This window comes from Palaemon carinicauda, chromosome 20 (genome assembly GCF_036898095.1).
Source record: "Palaemon carinicauda isolate YSFRI2023 chromosome 20, ASM3689809v2, whole genome shotgun sequence".
Classification (NCBI taxonomy): domain Eukaryota; kingdom Metazoa; phylum Arthropoda; class Malacostraca; order Decapoda; family Palaemonidae; genus Palaemon; species Palaemon carinicauda.
In genome coordinates, this window is record NC_090744.1 from 94,731,843 (window position 1) to 94,759,362 (window position 27,520).

General features: G+C 46.9%; 1 protein-coding gene across 3 annotated transcripts in view; it reads left to right on the forward strand.

The window, feature by feature from the left end:
* The window catches only part of Tbp (TATA binding protein), an 86,008-nt gene that overhangs the window by 10,928 nt on the left and 47,560 nt on the right, over positions 1 to 27,520 (forward strand). For all 3 annotated transcript variants that reach the window (XM_068344076.1, XM_068344075.1, XM_068344077.1), the window contains exon 2: positions 140 to 411. In XM_068344076.1, coding sequence (XP_068200177.1) covers positions 169 to 411 — 243 coding nt within the window. In that variant the 5' untranslated portion in view covers positions 140 to 168. The remainder of the gene's footprint in view (positions 1 to 139; positions 412 to 27,520) is intronic.

Sequence of the window (27,520 nt, forward strand, 5' to 3'; positions counted from 1 at the left end):
TGTCCACTACAGTTTTAGGAAGCAAGAAAAAGCTGCCTTCATAATTAATGTAATCCTTTTTTTTTATGCCAGTAGTACTAGTTTGGTGCTTACAATATTTTTTAGCCCATTTTTTGTACAGTTAATTTATTTTCCTTAGAATACTGAGACAACAACACTTCATTCACCATGGATCACATGCTACCATCACCGGGATTCAGCATCCCTAGTATTGGAACCCCAACTATGGCACATTCTGGGGAAGAGGAAATGATATTACCTTCAGCACAACAGCAGCAGCAGCAGCAATCAGCTCAGCAGCACAGCCAACAACAAGCCCAACAGCAAGCAGCACAACAAGGAGAACAAATGAATCAGCAGTCATTTGGCAGTGGCTTTACACCTCACAGTTTGATGCAGCCTCATACTCCGGTTAGTTAAGGGTGATTTTTTCTGTTTTACTCTATTTTCCCTTATTTTGACAGTTTCTTTTTAATTATATGAACTAATGATGCTTTTGTTCATGCACGAATACAAACCTTTGTCCTTTAATAGGATTTTGTTTTCAGCGAAGCTGGATACGGATGTTGAAATTTATAACAAGGTGGTGGTAGTTAGCTGGAGTGTGGTGGGTAAGCCCCGTCCACCCAACAAACCACTAAATACAAACTTTTTCGCTCTTTACAGTGGAGATTATTTTGGTGAAGGCTGAAACCAGCCAAAAGATTTTAGCAAGGTATAACCACCCACCACTAATTAGCAGGAGGACTGTGGGGGGTAGACTAGCAAACCCGGTCACACACCTACCGCTGAAAAACCGTCACTTTTTATTTTGGCTCAGGAGTGAATACTGTAGACGTTCTGTCTCGCTTTCCATTTAACCCTTAATAAACTGGTTATTGACTAAACATTTACAGGGAGTGGTCCTCCTCCCAATGGGGCTTCGGTGGAGGGTGGAGTAAGAAGTCTTGGCTTCTTATTCCATCGTCTCGTATCCTCTATGTTCAGCCTCCTCCGGTGGACAGTCGAGTAGATTGATGATCAGCTGACCCTGGATTACCCTTAGGTACGGAAATAGTTGGTTCTCCTAGCAACGGTGCCGCCCTCCACTGGAGGACTCTCTTTCGTTGCTGCTCCTGCTTTTCTTGGGACATTTGGGTCTCCCCTTTTAAGGAAGGGCTTACGTGTGTGTTACGGTTAAAGGCACTGCGGGAGTGCACACCTGTCTCCCCACGGGTTGACCACGGTTTACCCCTCCAAGACTCTGGAGGTAATGCTCTGATAGAGTTCTCATGCCCTTAGCTGCAGTACTCTACATCTGATCATTTTCGTTCATGCAGCTTCGGCAGAGGAACGAGAGTAGTTGCAGATTGGTTCCCCTCGGGGTTACTAGTTGGGCAATCCACTCAAGGAGAACCGAGAAACTGACTACGGTCATTTTTCATACTGCTAGTCTTGTGAGCATTATCCCTTCGGGGGTACTGCCGCAGATAGTGATACCGTACCTGCTAATCGCTTGTGGTTGCCACCTCTCCCATCAATGAGTCTCATAAGCTATAACCCTTGGGGGTCATTGCTGCAGATGGTGAAGCGGTCGTCACTTCTCCCATTGTGCTCTCAGGGTACAACTGGTCTCGTGAGCAATACAGTAGCCCTTCCGGGTCATTGCCGCAGATGGTGATGCCTGCCGACTGCGTGTGGTCACTGCGTTTCCCATCAACAAGTTTTGTGGGATATAACCTTTCGGAGTTATTGCTGCAAATGGTGGGGCCTGCCGACCATTTGCAGTCGCCACCTCTACCATCGTGCCCCCAACGTACAATGAGACTCGTGAGCTATATACCTTCAAGGTCATTTCCACATATGGTGATGCCTGCCGAGTGCTTACGGTAACCACCTCTCCCATCGACAAGTCTAGTAGATTATAACTCCTCTGGGTTATTGCTGCATATGGTGATGCCTGCTGACCTCTAGCAGTTGCTGCCTCTCACTAACAACAAAGCTCATGGAGTTTAGTTGAGATGAACTGGCCAGCTCATCTCAATGATGAGAGTCTGCTCGAGTTCTTAGCGCTGGTGAGCACCTCTCACTGACTAGGGTCTGTTCAAGTGCTGAGTGCTGGCGAGAACCTTTACCCTATTCATATTCATGTGAGAGAGACCATCCAGACACTAAGTGTTAATGAGCTCCTCTCGCTGACGAGGTCTCTGCACTTACAGCTACTCGCCAACACCCCCATACTTAGTTTTTGGCACAAGCTGCTTCAGTTGCGCATGCTTGCTTGCTTATAAGACCACCAGACTTGCTTGGGAGGTGGAAACCTGCGGCAATACAACTAGGCTTGTAAGACAGAACCCTCCGGGGTTAATGCTGCTTATGGGGGATGCTCAGGGCCACCGCATTTCACGGGCACAACGAATCTCATTAGACATAATTCTGCCCGATTATTGCCAAAGCTGGGAATGCCTGCCTACAGTACTACTTATAGCTGCTGCATCCCACTATTATGCCCCCAGGGCTCAACAAGTTTCCTGAAACATAATCCTTCAGATTTTTTTATTTAGGGCTTTTCCTCCATATTGGGATAGAGAGCTCATCGGAGCACTCACATGATGTCGGCCTCCGACACCTTGCGATCTCCGCCTCACCGTGTCATCGCCTCAGGGTACAACATTCTTGTGAGACATAACTTTTCGAGGTAATTCCCTCAAGCCTCTATTCCTGACCTGGTGGAATCAGCTTGTGCTTACATTTACGAGACCTCACTCATTGAGGCCTTCCTGCTCATCCCCATGTTGGTTCAAAGCAGTTTACTTCACATGACCACTCTGAATGCTCTTACAATCAACAAGACTCTTGATCAGCAACAGGTATTCACACAACACTCAGTGCCATGCTCTAATGTTCGCCTGTCAGAAGCTGAAGCGCCTAATGCTTCTAAAGCCTCTGAGGGCAAGGAAGTTGGGAGCACTTCAGACTCTGAAGAGTTAGACTTCAACCTGTCATCCCTTTGTTTTCAGAGTATTGTCCCTGTTCCATTTTCTTTCTTGTACATGAATACACTCGAAGGATTTTCTTGAGCCTCACGCTAAGACCTTCTCTCTTGTGAGAAAAGGAGTTCTGGGACCTCAAGGAGGCATTTAATTCTAGGTCAGTGAAAGCAGAAAATCATGAGACGTAGCCTGCATTTGTCAATTTGTCAAGATATTGACACTTTCATGAGTTCATTGACCTGATGGAGGCACCCGTTGCTCCCATCAGGAAGGAATGTCAGTGTCTCAGCACTCCTTAAGGATCAAAGTCACCCTTGAGTTGCTATGTTCAGAACACTTATTCCCGCCGTCCACAGATCTTCTCCTCAACAGATTGAATCAACAGAGTCTACATTAATGATAGGAACCTGGATAGAAAGGCTCAAGCACTTGGGCACGACATTGCCAGCCTCCAAACAATATCATGGTTCGAACACTGGGCAGATGCAATTGCTTGCGTCACCACAACTAAGGGCTTGACAACCTTGAGATGAAGGAGAGGTACACGGACTTGATCCTGTCAGGCACCAATACCAGGATCTTCTTGGCACACCATTTAGCTAACTAGTAGGTCAACTAAACTCTGAAGAGAAGGGATGTCATAGCCTTCTGCTTCCCCGTACAGGTGAGACAGAAGTCATGTTCCTTACTCAACATACTGATGTTAGATACTGCAGAAGGAAACAGACATCACGATAGAGAAGTGGAAGAAGGCCCATATAAATGCAACTGATGTTTGTTCCAACACGGAGTACTTACCTCAAACTACTTTCTTAGGAGTATCTGGGATCTCCTCTAACCGACCAAGAATTTTGCGCAGTTCCCCCTATCTCCGTTTTCCCTTGTCGGGTCCCTCCGTGGTGGATGGATACGTGCCCTGAGGCGACCCGGGGTCAGCGCGCGAGGGTGCGCTGCTAGGTCTCTGTCGTCAGTAAGCATCTGGTCGCGGCGTAGATAACATCTCGCCGCTCTCTCTCACATCCCGTTTGACCCACCATTGTGTTACACGTGTTCCCTTTGTGCATTCCCGTTCATATCCCTTCCTTGTGTTACTTGTGTTGCTTGTGATTTCCCTTATGGAATCCCAATGTCGTTATCCCGGGCCAAGGCCGGTAAGTCATGCGGGGCATGGCTCTCTAAGTCGAGCATCGATCCGCACACATTGTGCTCCACGTGTAGAGGCAGAGTGTGCTTGCCTGCCTCCACGTGTCCGGAGTGTGCGTCCTGGCCGGAACTGCAGTGGACTTTATTCGGTACAAAGAAGAAGGCGGCATCGAAGCGGTCGCCGAGGAAGCACGGTCTCGGTTCGCCGTTAACGTCTCCTTCAGCTCCTTCGGAGAGGGGTTCTCCTTCCCCTTCCCCTACCCAGAGTAGGGGATGAGGTAAGTCCGTTGCAGGGAAACAGCCCATTGCTGTTCCCCATGAGTCTGATGTTAATGAATCAAGTTGCATTGTGCCTACGCAGACGAGTGTGGAGTCTGCTGTTGTGACGGAAGTGCTTTCCGTAGACGAGGTTCTGGTGCCTGCAGGATCCGTCTCGAGTGAAGACCCGGTGTGGGGGAGGTCAGGAACACCAGCTCCTTCCCCCCATCGTGGCAGTGCTTTTCAGGTACAACGATTTCAGGGGGCGATCAAGACAGAGAAAGGCGAGTCACGTGCTCTTCGGACCCCGACTCCATTGTGTGGACGACGCCAAGGACACCCTTCAGGTCACCCATGCGGCAGGAAGAAGAGTTTTCGGGCTGGTTTGCCTCACGTGGGTCACTACTCACACCCCCCGGCGCCTTCTGTTGCGCTACCGCCTGATTTCATGCAACCCGTCACCCCAGTAGCACAATTTCAAGCCCCCATGTTGGTGGCAGAGGACTCAGAGGACTCGGATAGCTCCTCTTCTTCTTCGTCTTCCTCGGACGTTACCTCGTCCTCCAGCTCTTCATCGTCGGAAGACTCCAGTGACCGGGAGATGAGGAAAAAGAAAAAGAAGTCGAAGAGGAAGAAGTCGAGCTCGAACTCAGGCCCGGCAAGGAAGAAGGCCAAAGTTGCAAAGGAGAACAAGAAGAAGAGGTGTTTCAGAAAGAAAAGGGCTAAAGTAGTTTTTCCCCCTTGCGGGTCGAACAGGGCTCTTGCCGCTCCAGTGCCTGCCTCGGCGGCCGCTGGAGCCGCTTCCGCGCCCTTGCCCAGTGTCTTTGGCTCCGTCCACGCTTCGGATGCAGCCGTTGGCACATGCTAACTTTCCCCTGCCCTCGTCCGGCAAGTCACCGGCTCCATCCGTTCAGTGGAGGCAGCCGCTGGCTCAGCCCGGCAGCATTGTTCCCATACCCAAAGTCTCACCGGCTCCATCCAGGCATCGGATGCAGCCGCTGGCACAGCAGGGCAGTCACTCTCCACAGATTCCTCCGGGAGCGGGTAGACCCATGACGGCTACCTCCTCCTCGGCGGCTCCATCCGTGATGGAGACAGCCGCTCCATCGAGCCGGCTGGATGTCAGGGATACAGCCGACACGGAGGATCAAGTGGTAGAGGGCTTATTAGATACTGGCGAATGTTCTCCCGATGAAGTATCCTCCTACAGGAAGATATTGGCACTGATTCGGCACCACCACAGGCTAGATGAGCCCAAACAGTCCTCAGAGCAGGCCTGGCTTTTGGGTTTGGGTAGGATGGTGGATAATCCAGTACAGCAGAAGCCATCCTTGACCCTACCAGGGGCTCCGGACGTGTCCCTAGGCATGGACCATGTCGACCGGTTTGTCTTGGGGCACAAGAACTCCCTCAGAGCCCAAGGATCCTTCAAGCTCCTGCCTGGATTGAGGACCCAGAAGAAATTTTATGAGCCAGACGGGCAGCCTATGGGGCCTCGGACTATGGAAGAAGCCGTCGCGGCTCTGAGCCAGGGCAGTACGGATGAAGCCAGGGCAGTACTGCCCCAGTGGTCTTCTCTCAGGCGGAGGCCGCTATGATGGAGGACACGTCGCAGGACATCATCAATGTGGCCTCCTGGCTGCACTGGTGGGCATGCACCCTTGCAGGTTTTCAACTTTCCCACGATCTCTCGGTGCCGGAGAATCCAACTCTATTGCATGAGCTCATACGTTCGGGGGGCAAAGCCATGAAGTTCCTAACGTTCCAGTCCTTGACTCAGACAGCAAACTGGATCTTAAGAAGGAGAGATACGGTGCTTAACAGGCTCCTCTGTAGACTCCCCAAACGTGAGGCCAAATTCCTGAGGAATGCTCCGGTGTGGGGTGAGACCCTGTTCCCCCTACAGACGGTAGCAGAAACTATGGAAAGAGTGGGGAAACTGAAAGACTCGACTGAGCCTAGGCAGCCAACAACAAGACGTCCTCCACATAGAAGACCGTCTGTGGACGGGGCCCACCCGCTTACACCACTAGCTAGACAGGAGGCCCCCTCCCCTTCCTGGCATCAGTCCCCGCGGCCCTCCCGCAGAAGTGGTGCCCCAACCCAGGCCTCCTTTAGACAAATACTCGGGTTCGAGACGAGGCCGTTCAAACCGTCTCCCCAGAAGGAGATAGGAAGAGAGGCTCCCTACACCTTCCCACGCCACAGGTGGGGGGATGCCTCAAACACTATTGGCAAGCATGGCGGGACAACGGTGCGGACCCATGGTCCGTGGCAGTCCTCAGAGAGGGATACAGGATTCCCTTCCTGACAGAGCCTCCCCCTCTAATTCCCGAACATCGGACGGAGTGGCTGGCCCCCAAGGATCACATGAAGAGAGCAGCCTTGCAGGAGGAGGTGTCAGCCATGTTCGACAAAGGAGCACTGCAACCCATCCAGGAATTGTCCCCGGGGTTCTACAGCAGGCTCCTCCTGGTGGAAAAAGCTACGGGGGGTTGAAGACCAGTCATCGACCTCTCTGCCCTGAACAAGTTCATCAAGAAGACATCCTTCAAGATGGACACGCCAAAGTCGGTAGTGGCAGCCTTGAGGGAAGGGAATTTCATGATGTCCCTGGACCTCAAGGACGCCTACTTTCAGATCTACGTACACCCCTCCAGCAGGAAGTTCCTCAGGGTGAAGTCGGGATCCCAGTCTCTTCAGTTTAGGACCCTCTGCTTCGGCCTGTCAACGGCTCCTCAGGTGTTCACGAGGGTGTTCACCGTAGTATCAGCCTGGGCACACAAGCAGGGCATCAGGTTGATCAGGTATCTCGACGACTGGTTGCTGCTTTCAGCCTCAAAGGCAACCTTAAAGGAGCAGGGGGTAAAGCTGTTACAGTTCTGCAGAGAACTGGGGGTTACCATCAATCTAGAGAAGTCCCAGCTGGTCCCCACCACCAGGATGACATACCTAGGGATGGTCCTGGACTCCCAGGTAGCAAGGGCATTCCCCTCTCAAGAGAGGCTGGACAATCTGGACTATATAATGCGACCATTCCTAACAAATGCACCAATGAGATCCAAGGATTGGCAGAGTCTCGTGGGCCACCTGGTCGCGCTGGAGAAGCTAGTTCCTCAGGGGAGGCTCAAGCTGAGGCCAGTCCAGTGGAATCTGAAGGACCTCTGGTCACCGGGAGACCCGCCTCAGGCCTTAGTCATGATGACTCCAGCCACCGGAAACATGCTCCTCTGGTGGTCTGACAGGGCGAACACCCTACGGGGGGTGCCGTTCGCGTCCGCTCCTCTGGAGTTGTTGCTCTTCACGGACGCGTAGAGACAGCAGAGGGAAAGTGGTCCCCGGAGGAGAAGCTCCTCCACATAAACTTGCTCGAGCTGCTTGCGGTTCAAAGGGCCCTCACAGTATTCGCCCATCGACTACAGGGAATCACAATAGCCCTCGTGCGACAACGCCACCGTGGTGGCCTACATAAAGAAACGAGGAGGATTGAGGTCAAGGGAGCTGTGTGATCTCACGGCTCGGATCCTGGAATGGGCCGAGAGGAAACACATCATTCTCACAGCCAGGTTTATTCCGGGGAAGAGAAACGTTCTAGCCGACGGCCTCAGCAGAGCAGGGCAAGTAGTGAGGTCTGAGTGGTCCCTACACCCACAAGTGGCCCAGAAGGTCCTACAGTTGTGGGGCTCACTGGTGATAGACCTGTTCGCCACAAGGCTCAACACGCAGCTCCCCGTGTTCTGTTCTCCTCTGCCAGACCCGGCAGCAGCGTTCGAGGACGCCTTCCAGCACTTGTGGGACGGACTTAACGCGTATGCCTTTCCCCCCTTCAGGATTCTCAGGCAGGTGCTCTACAGACTCAGACAATCAAGGGCTACAATGATGACTTTGGTAGCGCCCTGGTGGCCGGAGAGGGAGTGGTTAGCGGATCTACAGGATCTGGCCACCCTTCCTCCGTGCCCCCTACCAATAAGGGAAGATCTGCTGCACCAGCCCCACTTTCGAAGGCTTCACGAAAACCCTCTGTGCTTTCAGCTATACGCGTGGAGGTTATCGAGCATCTATTAAGGAAAGAAGGATACTCGGAGAAGACAGCTTCGAGGATGTCAGGGTATTTTCGGAAGTCCTCGATCATGGTTTACCAGGCCAAGTGGGCCACGTTTGTAAAGTAGTGTGCCACACAGAATCTGAGGCCTCTGGATGCATCAGTCCACAAGATTGCAGACTTCCTGGTCCACCTGAGGGACGATCTGGGGGTCTCCATTCCAGCCATCAAGGGGGTCCCAGCAGCCCTGGGGCAGGTATTTCAACTCAGAGGCATCGACCTGGGAGCCTCTCGCCAGATTTCCATAATCATCAGAAGTTTCGAGCAATCTTGTTCCCCCGCACCTCTCGGGTCCCGCCGTGGGACGTGGCCAAGGTTCTCAAGATTTTGACAAGGCCTCCCTTCGAACCCCTTAAGGATATCCTAGATAAAGACCTCACCCTCAAGACAGTGTTCTTGCTAGCTCTGGCATCAGCCAAGCGCGTGAGTGAGCTCCATGGCTTGTCATTCGAGGTCTCACACGAAAGGATGGAAGGACCTGTCCTTTAAGTTTCTGCCTGAATTTGTGGCCAAAACACAGAACCAAGCCATTGCAGACCCAAGGTTTGAGGGGTTCTCGGTCCCGGCGATCCCTCACTCAGACAATCCGGAAGACTTGCTCCTGTGCCCAGTGAGAAAAGTCAGGAAATACCTTAGCAGGACAGCCAGACTCCGACCGAACATCAAAAGTCTGTTTGTCTCCTCAGGCCCAGTAAAGAAGGCAGTGTCAAAGAACACGATCTCCTTCTGGCTTCGGCAAGTCATCAAGAGAGCTTACGCCAGTGAGGGGTCTGCAGTCCCGGGTACCCCGTGCCCCATGATATTAGGGGTCTTAGCACTTCTTTGGCATTTGACAGCAACATGGCAGTAGGCCAAATCATGCGAGCAGGCACATGGTCCAGGCAGTACACCTTTACGGCCCTCTACCTGAAAGACTGTACGAGGAAGTCCCTGAACGTCCTCTCCATTGGACCAGTGATTTCCGTCCTGCAACAAGTTTAGGGCTAAAGCCCCGGGTAGCCCAAGGGAAGTAATTGCAAGCGACACAAGTTTCCTCCTTACTCCCCTTTCCTTGCTACCCTTTTTCCCTTTCCTTCCCTCCTCCCATGTGAGAGATGGATGTTGTGGAAGCCCATGTCCAGATTATGCATAAAGGTGAGTTATACAAACAGGTAGACTTTTGCGTGCTTCCCCTGACTCTCCTACCCTGTTCTTTGTGTCGTCTGGACCTAGCTTCCTATCTAGGTCCCGTGTCCTGGGATGGTAGTGGTGGGTCTTGCGGCCTGTAAGGCCACCCCCGCCTCCTAAAGTGTAAGTCTCCTAAGAAAGTAGTTCGAGGTAAGTACTCTGTGTTGGAACAAATCACAAATTTTAAGTAATTTGTATTTTTAAATATTTAACTTAGCCGGTGAATATATAGCTGCAACTCTGTTGCTCGACAGACAAACTGTACAGAAAAAACTCGCCAGCGATCGCTATACAGGTTGCGGGTGTGCCCAACAGCGCCATCTGTCGGCCAGATACCAAGCTCTATGTAAACAAAGACTCAATTTTCTCTCTGTCGACGTGTCGACAAGACGTACTTTACTCGCTGTTGAAACCTGGAGTTTTTCCCATCATCTTTGATGAAGTACAGTACTATATTCTGGTTTGAGCTTTCGCAGTGCAGGTGTTTTATCTTCATCTTAAATCTTGAACTCGTTTTGGATAGATTTAATTATGGTGACAAAGAGAGTATGGACTTTCTTTCACTTTTAAATGGCCGACCCTTCCCTTAGACGGAAGTGTGTTTAGGCTTTTAGTAATTATCTTATCACGTTATAAATTAATTATAGATTTTCCTCTATATATTTTATATCTCTCCGCCTTTATTAGGCCTCTTCGATTAACTTTCCATTTATTATAAACATATAAAAATAAATTTTAATGTTTTGTTTATATGCAACCTTTCCTGAGAGTAGGCGGTCCTAACTTGGAAACCGAAGTTAAACAACGTTGAGCCCTTTGCAATCGTAAATAGCTTTTAAAGAGCTAATGATTTAAAACCTTTTAAATGAATATTTTTAATAAATATTTTATGAAAGAATTTCTTTGAATAGTCTTCGTACTGTTTTCAAAGATGAACTAACGTTTAGTTTATTTATACTACGCAGTTTGCGCTCTATCGTTACGATAGAGAGAGAGAGTATCACGGTTTCACTTTGCAGAGAGAGTAAATCGATTCTGACGTTTTGTTCATTATTCTTTCAAAGCTTAAATGTTTTAAATTCTTTTTTAAAGGAACTTTTTAATTGAAAAACCTTTCAGTTTTTTCCTTGGTCAAATAACATGTTTTTTTGACGAAATGTAATTGGGCTCTTCTCTTAGGTGCGAAATCAAGTTAGAAAGAGAGAGAGAGATAGAGACGGAGGGAGAGAGAGGAGAGAAAACGTTCCGTTCAAGCGGGTAACGTTGTTCTCGAGTTACTCTCGTCCCTAGTCTCTGTACGGGGAGAAAGGATAAAACGTTTTTAGTTTTTTTTATTCTCGTCCCCAGGCTATGTGCGGTGAGAGATTGAAAACGTAGTTTATATTAACTAGTGTTTAGTCTCTTCCCCAGCCACTGAATTTTTTATCTTAAAATATGTTTTCTGTTTTTTGCTGGTATTAATGAGCTTGCATTATACGACTGATTTCGCAATTACTACCTTTTGATGAAGGGTAGAATTGCGTGCTTCAGGTAGAAATCAGTAAAAGTCTCGATTTCAGTGAAATAAGTGCAAAACAGAAAATCGAAGTGATAAAGTGATATTACGCAAAGTGTTACAGTGTTGCGTCCGAGGGTTCGTCTGTTCGTGCCTGTCGTTCACCTAGTCCGGGACCTCTTGCAAGCTCCCAAACAGGGGAGAAGTAATGTTGAACGACTTATGGGTTCGAGAGGCCTTGATCAACGAACAGACGTTTCCCTCTATGGTATCGGGTGTATCTTACCAAGATCTCCCCTACCATAAGACGAGAGAGACGTTTTTTCTCCTCGTCATCCGAAGGCTTTTCGCATAAGAAACCTGTCACAAGGTTTCGAAGCCCTTAAGCGAAAGTCAGTCCTTTCAGGACAGGTCCAGCGTCCTGGTTACAGCCATTAGGACAGCTCTGACCCTATGCAGTCATCAGATAACTGCTCGCCGCCTAACAAAAGCGTAACACAGACTCCGAGAGTCTTTTTTGTTGGCAAAGTGTTGCGGTCACAGACGTTACCCTCGTCTCTGACCACAACCATTTCCGTTGATCCTTAATGGGTTGTACGGCAAGACATGCAGAATATGCTTGCCTCCCTTATGGAAGACTATTCTGCCGATTAGTCCGTTGAGTCTAGCCGTTTATCTCATCGATATCCTGGCTTTCAGCCAACCTAACGTTCCTTTGTGCTTCCTGTTCACGTTGGCGTAGCTAAGTCACGTCAGTCAGGTTGTTTAGAACCACACTCGATGCGGTCTCGTGTGGATTTTCAGCCGCATTTGGACGTTAGGCCACTTGCTGATGCTCCTGTTGACGTTCAAGACGTTCGCTAACAATCGGAGTTGACTTATTTTGACGCTGTGCGTCAACCTCCGCATTCTAGAGTTGTTTTGACTGCTCAGTCTAGGCAGTCAAAGCAGTCTCGAGTGGACGCTGTGCGTCCTCACGCACCTGTTGTGGTTGACAGTTCAGTTGTTGACAGTTCACAGACTGTCAAGCAGTTACATGACGTTGCGTCCTGGTCCACTACTAATGCACCAGTGAGTGTGGACTCTGCTTGTAAAGCATTGCCACCACGGTAGGTCTCTCCCTTGCTTGAGACTCAGCTTTTATCGGACAAGGTTCCTGTAGATGAGGAAGTTGCTGTTCCCCCTCCTACTGATATTCCCTTGAGGACTCTGTCAGATGGAGAGGAGCCTAAAGCTGCTTAGCCCTCTATGGACTTTAATTAAATCATGATTTTTTTAAGGATCTTTGTCCGGATCTTTTTGTAACTGCTGCTCCTCGTTCGCCTAAACGTCAGAGCTTACACTAGGCCTAGCTACTTCGAAGCCGTTGTTTATAAGCTAGTGCTCTCTCGCTCTCCTAGAGAGCTTTACGTTTGCTAGGCGACTGGTTTATCACCAGGAGGAGTTTGGGGGATACAGCCTTTGCTTTCCCTTCTTTTAAACTGGCTTATAGAGCGAGAGTCTGATATGACACGAGAGAAGTTCTTGGCTTGGGAGTTCATGCCTCTGCCCAGATAGACTTCTCAAATCTCGTAGACTCTCCCTGGCGCCTGGCCAGGAGACGCTCCAAGTTTTTTACAGGTCAACTTCACAGCTGTTTTCGAGCCTTTGAAGTTTTGCTGTACAATTATGTCATGCATAAACAAGGCTTTCAGGGATGGAAAGCGGTACCGCCTCAGTCGCTAACCCCGTCTGTTGCCGCACCTGCTCCCGTAGACCCTAAATGGGCTTTGCTGCAAGACATGCAGTCCAAGCTTGCGTCCTTGATAGAGGACTTTTATGCGGAGAAGGTTGCTGCCGAACCTTCTGGCCAACAACCTTCCAACCGGTCGGTTATGCGTCCTGTTGACGCTGAGGTAACCTTCTCGCGTCTGCCAGTTGAGGTGGTTCCTCCACCGATGCGACCCAGTGTGGGTTGCCAGCCGCACGTTGACGTTAAGCGACGCTCGGAGGTGGTTGTTGACGTTCAGGACGTTCAACAACCAGCAGAGGTGACTTGTTTTGACGCAGTGCGTCAACCTCAGCAACCCGGTATGGTGTTGACTGCACAACCCAGACGGTCTAGACAGTCTCGGGTGGACGCTGTGCTTCCTCGCGCACCCATGGTTGTTGACAGTTCACAGACTGTGCAGCAGTTCCATGATGTTGCGTCCGGCTCCGTCACGCATGCACCAGTGCGACCGGACTCAGCGAGCCAGACGTTGCCCACTCCGTTGCCGTTTCATCATCAGTTTTCGGATGAGGAACTATCTGATGAGGACGTTGCTGAACAACAAGACGATCAGCCCCCAGAATAGATCAAGCCCTGGTATCCATCCAGAAGATGCTGAAGAAGGAACGCTGCTCAGTCAGGCTGTGGATGAGTCTGGTAGGGACGCTGTCATCCGTGGAACAATTTGTGTCACTAGGAAGACTACACCTCCGTCCTCTTCAATACCATCTAGCTTTTCACTGGAAAAAGGACAAGACGCTAAAAGCGGTCTCGATCCCGATTTCCGAAAAGATAAAGTCTTGTCTGACTTGGTGGAAGGACAATATCAACCTAAGAGAGGGTCTTCCCCTGGCTGTTCAGACTCCCAACCACGTTCTCTTCTCGGACGCATCGGACGTGGGCTGGGGCGCGACACTAGACGGTCGGGAATGCTCAGGACTGTGGAACTCGAGTCAGAGGAGCATGCATATCAACTGCAAGGAGCTGTTGGCAGTACATCTGGCCTTGAAAAGCTTCAAGTCTCTCCTTCGAGGCAAAGGGGTGGAAGTAAACTCAGACAACACCACGGCCTTGGCGTACATCTCCAAAGAAGGAGGTACCCACTCACTGACGTTGTACGAGATCGCAAGGGACCTGCTCATCTGGTCAAAAGGTCAAGACATCTCCCTAGTAACGAGGTTCATCCTAGGCAACTTGAATGTCATAGCAGATTGTCTCAGTCGGAAAGGGCAAGTAATTCCAACAGAATGGACCCTCCACAAGGATGTGTGCAAGAGACTTTGGGCCACTTGGGGCCAACCAACCATAGATCTCTTTGCAACCTCGCTGACCAAGAGGCTTCCAATCTATTGCTCCCCAGTCCCGGACCCAGCAGCAATACATATAGATGCCTTCCTCCTAGATTGGTCACATCTGGATCTCTACGCATTCCCACCGTTCAAGATTGTCTACAAGGTACTGCAGAAGTTCGCCTCTCACGAAGGGACAAGGTTGACGTTAGTTGCTCCCCTCTGGCCCGCGAGAGAATGTTTCACCGAGGTACTTCGATGGCTAGTAGACGTTCCCAGAAGTCTTCCTCTAAGGGTGGACCTTCTACGTCAGCCTCACGTAAAGAAGGTACACCAAAGCCTCCTCGCTCTTCGTCTGACTGCCTTCAGACTATCGAAAGACTCTCGAGAGCTAGAGGCTTTTCGAAGGAGGCAGCCAGTGCGATTGCTAGAGCAAGGAGAGCATCCACCATTAGAGTCTACCAATCAAAGTGGGAAGTCTTCCGAGACTGGTGCAAGTCAGTTTCTGTATCCTCGACCAGTACCTCTGTAGCTCAAATAGCTGATTTTCTCTTATACCTGAGAAAAGGACGATCCCTTTCAGCTCCCACTATCAAGGGCTACAGAAGCATGTTGGCATCGGTCTTCCGGCATAGAGGCTTAGATCTTTCCAACAATAAAGATCTTCAAGACCTCCTTAAGTCTTTTGAGACCACCAAGGAGCGTCGTTTGGCTACCCCTGGTTGGAATTTAGACGTGGTACTAAGATTCCTCATGTCAGACAGGTTTGAGCCGCTACAATCAGCCTCCCTGAAAGATCTCACTCTAAAGACTCTTTTCCTGGTATGCTTAGCCTCAGCTAAAAGAGTCAGTGAGATTCATGCCTTCAGCAAGAACATCGGATTTTCGTCAGAAAAAGCCACCTGTTCGCTACAACTTGGTTTTCTAGCCAAAAATGTGCTGCCTTCTCGGCCTTGGCCTAAATCTTTCGATATTCCCAGCTTATCGGAGATTGTAGGCAATGAACTAGAAAGAGTCTTATGCCCTGTGAGAGCTCTTAAGTTCTATTTAAAGCGTACCAAACCTTTACGAGGCCAATCTGAAGCTTTATGGTGTTCAGTTAAGAAACCATCTTTGCCTATGTCAAAGAATGCTTTATCATACTTTATCAGACTGTTAATACGAGAAGCTCATTCACATCTGAGTGAGGAAGACCGAGCCTTGCTTAAGGTGAAGACGCACGAAGTTAGAGCTGTTGCAACTTCCGTGGCCTTTAAGCAAAATAGATCTCTGCGAAGTATAATGGACGCAACCTATTGGAGAAGCAAGTCAGTGTTCGCGTCTTTTTATCTAAAGGATGTCCAGTCTCTTTACGAGGACTGCTACACACCGGGACCATTCGTAGCAGCGAGTGCAGTAGTGGGTGAGGGCTCAACCACTACAATTCCCTAATTCCATATCCTTTTAATCTTTCTCTTGAAATGTTTTTTAATGTTGTTTTTATGGGTTGTCCGGAAGGCTAAGAAGCCTTTCGCATCCTGGTTGATTTGGCGGGTGGTCAAAGTCATTTCTTGAGAGTGCCTAGATTAGGGGTTTGATGAGGTCCTGTTGTATGGGTTGCAACCCTTGATACTTCAGCTCCTAGGGGTCGATCAGCATCCTAAGAGGATCGCGAGGCTCCATAAGGAAGACGTACTTATAAGGCAGAGTAATCGTTCAAGTCGACTTCCTTACCAGGTACCTATTTATTTTGTTTTTGTTATTTTGATAACTTCTAAAATGAAATAAAAACTCTTAGCTCATAAAATGTAAACATATATTACTGGTCTCTACCCACCATCCTGGGTGTGAATCAGCTATATATTCACCGGCTAAGTTAAATATTTAAAAATGATATTTTAATTATAAAATAAATTTTTGAATATACTTACCCGGTGAATATATAAATTTAATGACCCTCCCTTCCTCCCCAATAGAGACGCAGTGGGACGAGGAGAAAATTGAGTCTTTGTTTACATAGAGCTTGGTATCTGGCCGACAGATGGCGCTGTTGGGCACACCCGCAACCTGTATAGCGATCGCTGGCGAGTTTTTTCTGTACAGTTTGTCTGTCGAGCAACAGAGTTGCAGCTATATATTCACCGGGTAAGTATATTCAAAAATTTATTTTATAATTAAAATATCATTTTTCCTAACAGTACTTACCTTGAACTACTTTCGGGTTGTTGCCCACCCATCCTGCCCCGGGTGCTTTACAGGAGTTTGAAGTAAAACACATATGCTTACCGACGACAAAGACCTAGCAGCACACCATCGCGCGCTGACCCCGGGTCGCCTCAGGGCACGTATCCATCCGCCACGGTGGGACCCGACAAGGGGGAACTGCGCAAAATTCTTGGTCGGTTAGGGAGGAGATCCCAGATACTCCTAAGAAAGTAGTTCGAGGCAAGTATTGTTAGGAAAAATACAAATTACTTGAAATTTGTGATATTCTGAGAGCTCCATTTCACTTTTAAGCTGGCGCTGAAGAAGATTCCTGCGACCTACAGGCCCAGTTCTTCACGCCCTGCCTCTTAATCACATAGAAAAGGCATGGTAGTAGGTTGGCCAGGGCACCAGCCATCCATTGAGATGCTACTGATAGAGAGTTATAGGATCCTTTGATTAGTCAGGTGGTTCTACATTGGATCCCTCTCTGATTACAGCTCATTTTTCCTTTGTACACATACACTGAATAGACTGGCCTATTCTTTCCTCATCCTCCTCTGTCCTTATACATCTGACAACACTGAGATTACCAACCAATTCTTTGTCACTCAATGGGTTAACTACTGAACTGTAATTGTTCAGTGGCTACTTTCCTCTTGGTAAGGGTAGAAGAGACTCTAGCTTTGGTAAGTAGCCTTCTAGCAGAAGGACACTCCAAAATCAAACCATTGTTTTTTAGTCTTGGGTAGTGCTATAGCCTCTGTACGATGGTCTTCTACTGTCTTTGGGTAGAGCTCTCTTGCTTGAGGGAACACTCAGGCACACTACAGTATTCTATCTTATTTCTTTTCCTCTGTTTTTTTTAAAGTTTTATAGTTTATGTATGAAATATTTATTTTTCAATATTAAACTTACCCGATAATCATGTAGCTGTCAACTCCGTTGCCCGACAGAATTCTACGGGAGGGATACGCCAGCTATCACTATACTAGAAGGGGGTGTACTCACAAGCGCCACCTGTGGCCAGGTACTACAGTACTTGTTGTTGACGCCACCTCACTTTTTCCTCTGTCGTGCTTCCGGCAAGACGTTCTTGGATACGCTTATGATTTTGGAGTATTGTTCACGGTTTGGTGAAGTATTTCTCTAAAATTTGCAGCTATTCGCTATACTAGAAACTTCTATATTAGCTTAGTTAGCTTTTGGAATTAATTTAATTATGGTGACGAAGAGAGTATGAACTCTCTTTCACCTTTAAATGGCTGACCCTTCCCTTAGACGGAAGTGTTGGTGTCTAAGAGAGTATAGACTCTCTTTCTTAATTTTGCTTAACAAAAGTTATAGATTTATTTTATATCTCTCCGCCTTTTATAGGCCTCTTCGATTAACTTCCTTTTATTATAAAATTATTAAAATTAATTTTTACATATTCGACCTTTCCTAATGGTAGGCGGTCTTTTCTTGTACCGAAGTTAATTAACATTGAGCCCGTCATTTCGGTTTTACCTGTTAACATATTATGCTATTTTAATGTTTTTGAAAGAATTTCTTTGATAGTCTCGTACTGTTTTCAAAGTTGAACTAACGTTTTGTTTTGTCTCTGCAGTTGTTGACGTTTCAGAACGTTCAACTTGCGCTCTATCGTTACGATAGAGAGAGAATTTTCACGGTGTCACGTTGCAGTAAGAGTAACCGTGTCTAGCGTTTTGTTCATTCTTTCTTAACTTAATGGTTTTAATTCTACAAAGGAACTTTTCATTTTGGGAAATATTTTCCTTTAACAATAATATGTTTTAACGATATATATGATTGGGCTCTTCTCTCAGGTTCTAAGTCAAGAGAGAGAGAGAGAGAGAGAGAGATAGAGACGGAGGGAGAAAGAGGAGGATAAACGTTTCGTTCAAGCGAGTAACGTTGTTATCGTTTTTGCTCTTCTCCCTAGTCTCTTTAGGGGAAGAAGGTAAACGTTTCTAGAGTTTTTCTTGTTCTCAAGCTTTATGCGGTGAGAGATTTTAAACGTAGTTTATTTGATCTAGTGTTTAGTCTCTTTCCAGCCACTGAATTATTTATCTTTCATTAGATTTTTCTGTTACATTGTAATTCTGTTTTCGCAATTACTAACTTTTGAGAAAGGATAGAATTGCGTGTTTCAGGTACAAACCACTTAAAGTTTCGAGTTCAGTGAAATAAGTGCAAACAGAAAATCAAAAGTGATAAGTGATTAGCGCAAAGTGTGTCAGTGTTGTGCGTGAGGGTACTTCTGTGCGTGCCAGTCGTCCTCCCAGTCCGGGACCTCTTGCAAGCTCCCAAGCCCAGGGGAGAAGCAATGTCGAAGGGCAAAAGGGTTCGGCAGGCCTTGATCGGCGCACAGAAGTATCCTCGGTGGTTGCGGGCGTGTCTTAAGAGACCGTCACTCCCACCCGCAGACGATTGAGCCCTTTTTTTTGCTCGTCTGCAGAAGAAATTTCGGGGAGAAAACGCTGGTCTCAGGTCTCAAGACCTCTTAAACGTAAAGTCCAGACCTATGCCAGACGTACGAAGTTAGAGTTCTACAACCCGGATGCAGTCATTGGGTTAGCTCTGACTCTCCTCAGTCTCAGGTGACTGCACACCTCCTAAGAGAGGTAAGGCGATGCCACAACAGACCTTATCGTCTGTTGATCCCAAGACGACTTTGCTGCAGTCCATGCAGTCGCAGCTTGGGGTCTTAATGCGTGAGTTTCAGGCTCAGTCCAGTCTGCCAGGCGTACGAAGTTGAGGTTCCTCAGGCTACCTTACCGCGTTCTGAGTTGCCAGTTACCAGCGGTGTGCAGCAACCTCCGCCTCCTCCTGCGAGAGCTCCGCCTCACCGCAGTCCAGTCTGCCAGGCGTACGAAGTTGAGGTTCCTCAGGCTACCTTACCGCGTTCTGAGTTGCCAGTTACCAGCGTTGTGCAGCAACCTTAACCTTCCTTAAGGCAACCTCAGCAATGGGAGCAGGAGTCTTATGCCTTACTTCCTCCGCTTCCGTTTGCGGTTCCACCAGCGAGGCAACAATCTCTTGAGGTACGACAACCTCTTCCATCAATGAGGCAGCCACCTCAGCACTCGCTGCAGCTTAGGCTAGCTCCTCAGGAACCTCAACTCGCGAGACAAGAACTGCGTTCTGCGCAGCCGCTATCTCAACTCTCGCAGCTCACACCTCAGGAACCTTAACTCGTTCCTCAGGAACCTGCTACTGCGCATCCGCAACCCTTACAGCAAGCGCAACTCTTGAGGCAGCAACCTCATGCTATGAGTCAGCCACCTCAACGCATGCATCTGCCAATTTCTCCTCAACTTGAGAAATAACAAATGACAATAATAACACCTCATTACTTTCATAACTTGCATTTGTAATCATATACATGTATGCCTACACAAACATTATGATAATGGAGGTTATTTGTCTTACTTATATAAAAATATATATGTATTCCTTGCAATATATTTTTAACAATATCGCAAAATATGGCAAAAATATCTTCAAAACAAAAATGAATCATGAGTTATGAATGTAAGGTAAATATTATGTTGATATTAAAACCCCATGCAAGCATGCATGAAGCACTCTAGCACTGGTCATGGAATTTCTGAGAAATGTTAAACGCCATGCAACACGCTCTGCTTACCTTACAGCATGCTCTACATACAGCATGCTCTGCATACAGCATGCTCTGCATACAGCATGCTCTGCATACAACATGCTCTGCATACAGCATGCTCTGCATTCAGCATGCTCTGCATACAACATGCTCTACATACAGCATGCTCTGCATACAACATGCTCTGCATACAGCATGCTCTGCATTCAGCATGCTCTGCATACAACATGCTCTGCATACAGCATGCTCTGCATACAACATGCTCTACATACAGCATGCTCTGCATACAGCATGCTCTGCATACAACATGCTCTGCATACCTTACCGCATGCTTCTCAGTCATACATCTTTGGTTGTTGCCAACTCACTAGACTGTCAAGCAGTTTCATAATGTTGCCTTCTAGTCTGCTGCTTTTGCACCATTGAAACCCTCACTGAGAGAACTTAACTTTTCTCGGATATGGTCCCTGTAGATTAGAGAGTGCTTTTCTCCCTCCTTCTGATATTCCCTTGAGGACTCTGTCATTTGGAGAGGAGCCTTTAGCTGCGTAGCCTCCTATGGACTTTTATTTAAGCATAACATGCTTCCAGGGAAGGTAATGGTTCCACTTCAGTCACTAACCCCGTCTGTTACCACACCTGCTCCCATAGACCTTGAGCTGTGTTGCAAGACATACAGTCCAAGCTTAGTCCTTGTTAAAGGATTTTTTGTTTACGGAGTCAGTGTGTCACTGGGAAGACGTTCAACAACCAGCAGAAGTGACTTGTTGTGACGCAGTGCGGCAACCTCAGCAACCCGATAAGGAGTTGTCTGTACGACCCAGACAGTCTAGACAGCTTCGGGTTGTCACTGTACTTCCTCGCTTCCCCATGGTTGACAGTTCACAGACTGTGCAGCAGTACCATGATCTTGTGTCCGGCTCCGTCAGACGACTGGCTTTTAAGAGCTCCCACAAGTCGTCGCTGTCTGGAGATTCTCAGATGGACTATGGATCTGACCAAGGAACTGGGCCTCCTGGTCAATTTTGAGGAGTCTCAGCTCATCCCATCCCAGACCATTGTCTCCCTGGGTATGGATCTTCAGAGTCGAGCTTTTCGGGCTTTTCCGTCGGCCCCAAGGATCTTCCAAGCCCTAGAATGCATCCAGAGCATGCTGAGAAGGAACCGATGCTCAGTCAGGTAGTGGATGAGTCTAACAGGGACACTTTCATCGCTGGCCCTGTTCATCGTGTTAGGGAGAATCCACCTCCCCCCCTTCAGTATCATCTAGCTGCTCACTGGATAAAGGACATGACGCTAGAGACGGTCTCAGTTCCTGTTTCCGAAGAGAGGAGGTCTTCTCTCGCGTGGTGTAAGAACAGCTTTCTTCTCAAGGAAGTCTACCTTTGGCTGTTCAGAAACCCGACCGCCGTCTCCTCTCGGACACATCAGACACGGGCTGGGGTGCGACTTTGGACGGACAGGAATGATCGAGAACATGGAATCAGGAGCAAAGGACACTTCACATCAATTGCAGGAGTTGTTGGCGGTTCTTCTGGCCTTGATAAACTTCAAGTCCCTCCAGCTTAACAAAGTGGTGGAGGTGGACTCTGACAACACCACAGCCCTGGCTTACACCTTCAAGCAGGGAGGGACTCTTTCGTGAAGTTGTTCTAGATCGCAAGGGACCTCCTCATCTGGTCTAAAGATCGAAAGCTCACGCTGGTAACGAGGTTCATTCAGGGCGGTATGAATGTCATGGCAGATCACCTCAGCCGGAAGGGTCAGGTCATCCCCACAGAGTGGACCCTTCACAAGATGTTTGCAGCAGACTTTGGGCCCTGTGGGGTCAGCCAACCATAGATCTGTTCGCTACCTCGATAACCTAGAGACTCCTATTGTATTGTTCTCCGATTCCAGACCCAGCAGCAGTTCACGTGGATGCTTTTCTGCTGGATTGGTTCCATCTCGACCTGTATGCATTCCCGCCGTTCAAGATTGTCAACAGGGTACTTCAGAAGTTCTCCTCTCGCAAAGGGACACGGCTGACGTTGGTTGGCTCCGCTCTGGCCCGCGAGAGAATGGTTCTTAGAGGTACTGCAATGGCTGGTCGACATTCCCAGGACTCTTCCTCTAGGAGTGAACCTTCTACGTCTACCTCACGTAAAGAGGGTACACCCGAACCTCCACGCTCTTCGTCTGACTGCCTTCAGACTTTCGAAAGACTCTCAAGAGCTAGGGGCTTTTCGAAGGAGGCAGCCAGAGCGATTGCCAAAGCAAGGAGAACATCCACTCTCAGAATCTATCAGTCTCAAGGGGAAGTCTTCCGTAGCTGGTACAAGACCAATGCAGTTTCCTCAACCAGTACCACTGTAACCCAGATTGCTGACTTCCTGTTATATCTAAGGAAAGTAAGATCCCTTTCAGCTCCTACGATCAAGGGTTACAGAAGTATGTTGGCAGCGGTTTTCCGCCACAGAGGCTTGGATCTTTCCACCAACAAAGATCTACAGGACCTCCCTAGGTCTTTTGAGACCTCAAAGGAACGTCGGTTGTCCACTCCAGGCTGGAATCTAGACGTGGTCCTAAGGTTCCTTATGTCATCAAGATTTGAACCTCTCCAATCAGCCTCTTTTTAGGACCTCACATTAAAAACTCTTTTCCTCGTGTGCTTGACAACAGCTAAAAGAGTAAGTGAGATCCACGCCTTCAGCAGGATCAATGTTTTCACATCTGAAATGGCTACATGTTCCTTGCAGCTCGGTTTTTGCTAAACGAGCTTCCTTCACGTCCTTGGCCTAAGTCATTCGAGATCCCAAGCCTGTCCAACTTGGTGGGGAATGAACTGGAGAGAGTACTTTGCCCAGTTAGAGCTCTTAGGTACTATCTAAAAAGGTCTTAACCTTTACAAGGACAATCAGAAGCCTTATAGTGTGCTATCAAGAAACCTTCTTTTCCAAGGTCTAAGAACTCAGTTTCTTACTATTCAGGCTTCTGATTAGAGAAACACATTCTCATCTGAAGGAAGAAGACCTTGCTTTGCTGAAGGTAAGGACACATGAAGTGGGAGCTGTGGCTACTTCAGTGGCCTTCAAACAGAGCCATTCTCTGCAGAGTGTTATGGATGCAACCTATTGGAGAAGCAAGTCAGTGTTCGCATCATTCTATCTCAAAGATGTCCAGTCTCTTTACGAGTACTGCTACACCCTGGGACCATTCGTAGCAACGAATGCAGTAGTAGGCGAGGGCTCAGCCACTACATTCCCATAATCCCATAACCTTTTAACCTTTCTCTTGAATACTTTTTATGGGTTGTACGGTCGGCTAAGAAGCCTTCCACATCCTTGTTGATTTGGCGGGTGGTCAATTCTTTCTTGAGAAGCGCCGAGGTTAAAGGTTGTGATGAGGTCCTTTAGTATGGGTTGCAGCCCTGTATACTTTAGCACCTTTGAGTTGATTCAGCCTTCCAAGAGGAACGCTGCGCTCAGTAAGGAAGACGATCTTATTAAAGGCAGAGTAACGGTTCAAGTCGACTTCCTTACCAGGTACTTATTATTTCATTGTTATTGTGGATAACTGATTATATGAAATACGGGATACTTAGCTATCCTTTAGTCTTGTACACTGGTTTTTCACCCACCCCCCTGGGTGTGAATCAGCTACATGATTATCGGGTAAGTTTAATATTGAAAAATGTTATTTTCATTAGTAAAATAAATTTTTGAATATACTTACCCGATAATCATGATTTAATTGACCCACCCTTCCTCCCCATAGAGAACCAGTGGACCGAGGAAAAAGTGAGGTGGCGTCAACAACAAGTACTGTAGTACCTGGCCACAGGTGGCGCTTGTGAGTACACCCCCTTCTAGTATAGTGATAGCTGGCGTATCCCTCCCGTAGAATTCTGTCGGGCAACGGAGTTGACAGCTACATGATTATCGGGTAAGTATATTCAAAAATTTATTTTACTAATGAAAATAACATTTTAATGTTGTTACTGTTCTTAGAAAAATAATTTGATTGTTTATTACTTCTCTTGTAGAGTATTTATTTCCTTGCTTCCTTTCCTCATTTGGCTATTTTTCCCCTGTTGTAGCCCTTGGGCTTATAGCATCCTGCTCATCCAACTAGGGTTGTAGCTTAGCTGGTAAAAACAATAATACCGCTCCATCCTCTCGCCCTTAGCCTGGCCATTCCAGGCAAGGACATAGGGGGATGGTGACTGAAGTCTACATTACCATCCTACAGTCACCACGAATAAGGGTATGCCGGTCAAAGCATTGTGCAAGTGTCAACGACACGGAGCAAGGAACGGGTAAACGGAAGTCCTTCTGGATGGTTACTATACCCTCCCCTCAGTCAAAAACCAATGATGTTCTAGATCTACCTTCAAATTTCACTTGATATCTCCAGAACGTGTCCCCTATCATCATCATCATCATCATCTACTACTACTATTACTAATAGCTAAGTGTTACGACCCCTTTGGCCGTAATACAGGTTCTTTATTTCAATACTCACAGGGATTGTAGGCAGTAAGAAAGTACACAGGGTATGAGGAATGTGGAAACAAACATCAGAATAAAATGAACAATATTTAATTACACAATACACTTATTACTAAATAAGCCTTGTGAGCAAACTTAACAGTAAATACGAGTATAAACAATAACGGGCTCACAAAGATACCTAATAATGAGAAGCTGACCCTAACAAAGTAAGGAAAGGAAATAACATGCCAAAGGCTCAAATAATAATAATACGGGCCCAATAATTAAAAATCACTAACCTATAATTATAAGATTGAAGGAAGACTAGAGAAAATAAAGACAGGAAAACCTTAAATCTCCTACCTAACCATGTTGGTACTAAACTTAAAACTAACCAAATACCGACAACTTAATATAGCAAAATATATACAAATATGATTAAATACACAAATCCTCGCGTACAACGAAGTGCACAGGAGTCTCTTCAACCTCCCAGCAGATATACGGGAGAGTCCACAAATTGTCCAGGTAAGACCCAGGGCTCGAGATCAATTCCGAGGAACAACACAGGATAATTACGTCTTACCTGGCAATTGCCTCCCTACAGGCCTCCTCACGAGCCATTAGCTCTCCTGGACATGCAGCTCAAACCGGACAGGACAGTGGTTGGCGTAACACCTCCTACGTGGCGGGACAACGTCGACCACGTCTTCCGCCAAATCCTCCGGCGGGAATCAGGAGTACAGGTGTCGCAAGTGACAATAACTTGCGATATCACAGCAGTGATCACACTCCACAATGCACATATGCCGCAGATGGCTCAGCACATCTACGGAAAACCACTTCCAAAGGACGTCCATCGGAGTATTCCTCTAAAAAGGCATAGGATAAATCTCCAGAAGGCTACCAACAAAAGAGCGTACTGTACGTCCAGAAGCTTAGACAGGCCCGAACTCCCTTAGCCCGGCCTCCACTCACTGCACTACAGTTCCATTCCAACTCGAAAACAAAATAAAAACAATCGTTAACACGATAGTTAGGCAATTCACAACAAGAGGAGGAATCACTGAGCAAAACCACTGAACGTTACGTTAACGTAAAAAAAAATACAATTACTGAACTGAATATAATAGAGCACTTAAAACTTAAGTACAAGGCTGATTTAAGAAAATAAACAAGCAATAAATTACGTTAATTTGACACTAAGTTATATACAACCCTAGTTTGAAAGGCTCCAACATGAAAAATGGCCAAGTGAGGAAATGAAATATGGAAACAGATAGAATAGTATGCCTGAGTGTACCCTGAAGCAAGAGAACTCTAACTCTAGACAGTGGAAGACCGTTGTACAGTATAGAGGTTCTGATACTACCCGAGACTAGAGAACAATGGTTTGAATTTGGTGTCCTACTCCTAGAATAGGTGCTTACCATAGTTAAAGAGTCTCTTCTGCCCTTATTATTATTATTATTACTTGCGAAGCTACAACCCTAGTTGGAAAAGCAGGATGCTATAAGCTCAGGGGCTCCAAGAGGGAAAATAGCCAAGTGAGGAAAGGAAAAAGGAAAATGAAATATTTTAAGAAGAGTAACAACATTAAAATAAATAACTCCTACATAAACAATAAAAACTTTATCAAAACAAGAAGAAGAGAAATAAGATAGAAGTGTGTGCTCAAGTGTACCCTCAAGCAAGATAACTCTAACCCAAGACAGTGGAAGACCATGGTACAGAGGTTATGGCACTATCTAAGACTAGAGAACAATGGTTTGATTTTGGAGTGACCTTCTCCTAGAAGAGCTGCTTACCATACCTAAAGAGTATCTTCTACCCTTACCAAGAGGAGAGTGGCCACTGAACAATCACAGTGCAGTAGTTAACCCCTTGAGTGAAGAAGAATTGTTTGGTAATCTGTGTTATTAGGTGTATGAGGACAGAGGAGAATATGTAAAGAATAGTCCAGACTATTCAGTGTGTGTATGGGCAAAGGAAAATTGAACCGTAACCAGAGAGAAGGATCTAATGTAGCACTGTCTGGCCTGTCAAAAGACCCCATAACTCTCTAGTGGTAGTATCTCAATGGGTGTCTGGTGCCCTGGCCAACCTACTACCTACCAAGTGGAAAGTAGCCACTGAAAAAATTACCTTAATAATAGTAATAATAATAATAATAATAATGATAATAGCTAACCACTTGAGTGAAGAAGGGGAGGCGACAGAAGAACGAAAGTATAAGTCGTACAAGGTGGTTTTCCGGACTCCAGCAGTTGACTCTACTGAATGGGGAACTGGGGACCAGTCATCAATGTCTCTCCATTAAACAAGGTATTCCTCAGACACCATTCAGAATGGAGACAGCTGAAAGCATACTGTCCATATTAGGAAAGAACACTTTTTAGTTCCTGTGTATCTTCAGATCTAATCCCTCTTCCCTACAGGTTTATGTGCTCCATCTTTATTAGAGTAGTACTGTACTGTATACCAGTTAAAAGCCGTGCACCATTCTCCAAATGTTTACGCTAGTTTCTTCGTGAGCACTATCGAATGGCATTCATCCACGCAAGTACTGTACAGTGGTACCTCTACATACGAATTTAATCCGTTCCAGAACCAACTTCGGATGTAGAAACAAATTTTCCCATAAGAATACATTGAAATAGGATTAATCCGTGGTTGAGCCCAAAAACCTATGATAACTTCTTAATAAACTACTACACATAATTTCCCATGAGAATAATGCACACTAAATTAGATAATAGACATGTAAAAAAGAAGAATTAGCAAAAAATGATAAATAAGAAACGGGTTTTTAGCGTCACTTTACCTTAGAAACTCCAGCGCAGGTGTTGTTGGTCTTGCTACGCAGAGAGGAGACGGACGGGCGACGAGGAGGTAGAGAGGTTAACTACGATAAACGTACACTACCGTAACTTATTCTAACTTACACTAAGTGAACTTTAACATAACTTAGCTTATTTTTTTTTTTATTTTTATATTTTATATTTTTTTTTGCATTTTCTTTTTTTCTTTTTGATGATTAATTTCAATCACTTTTACTCTCTA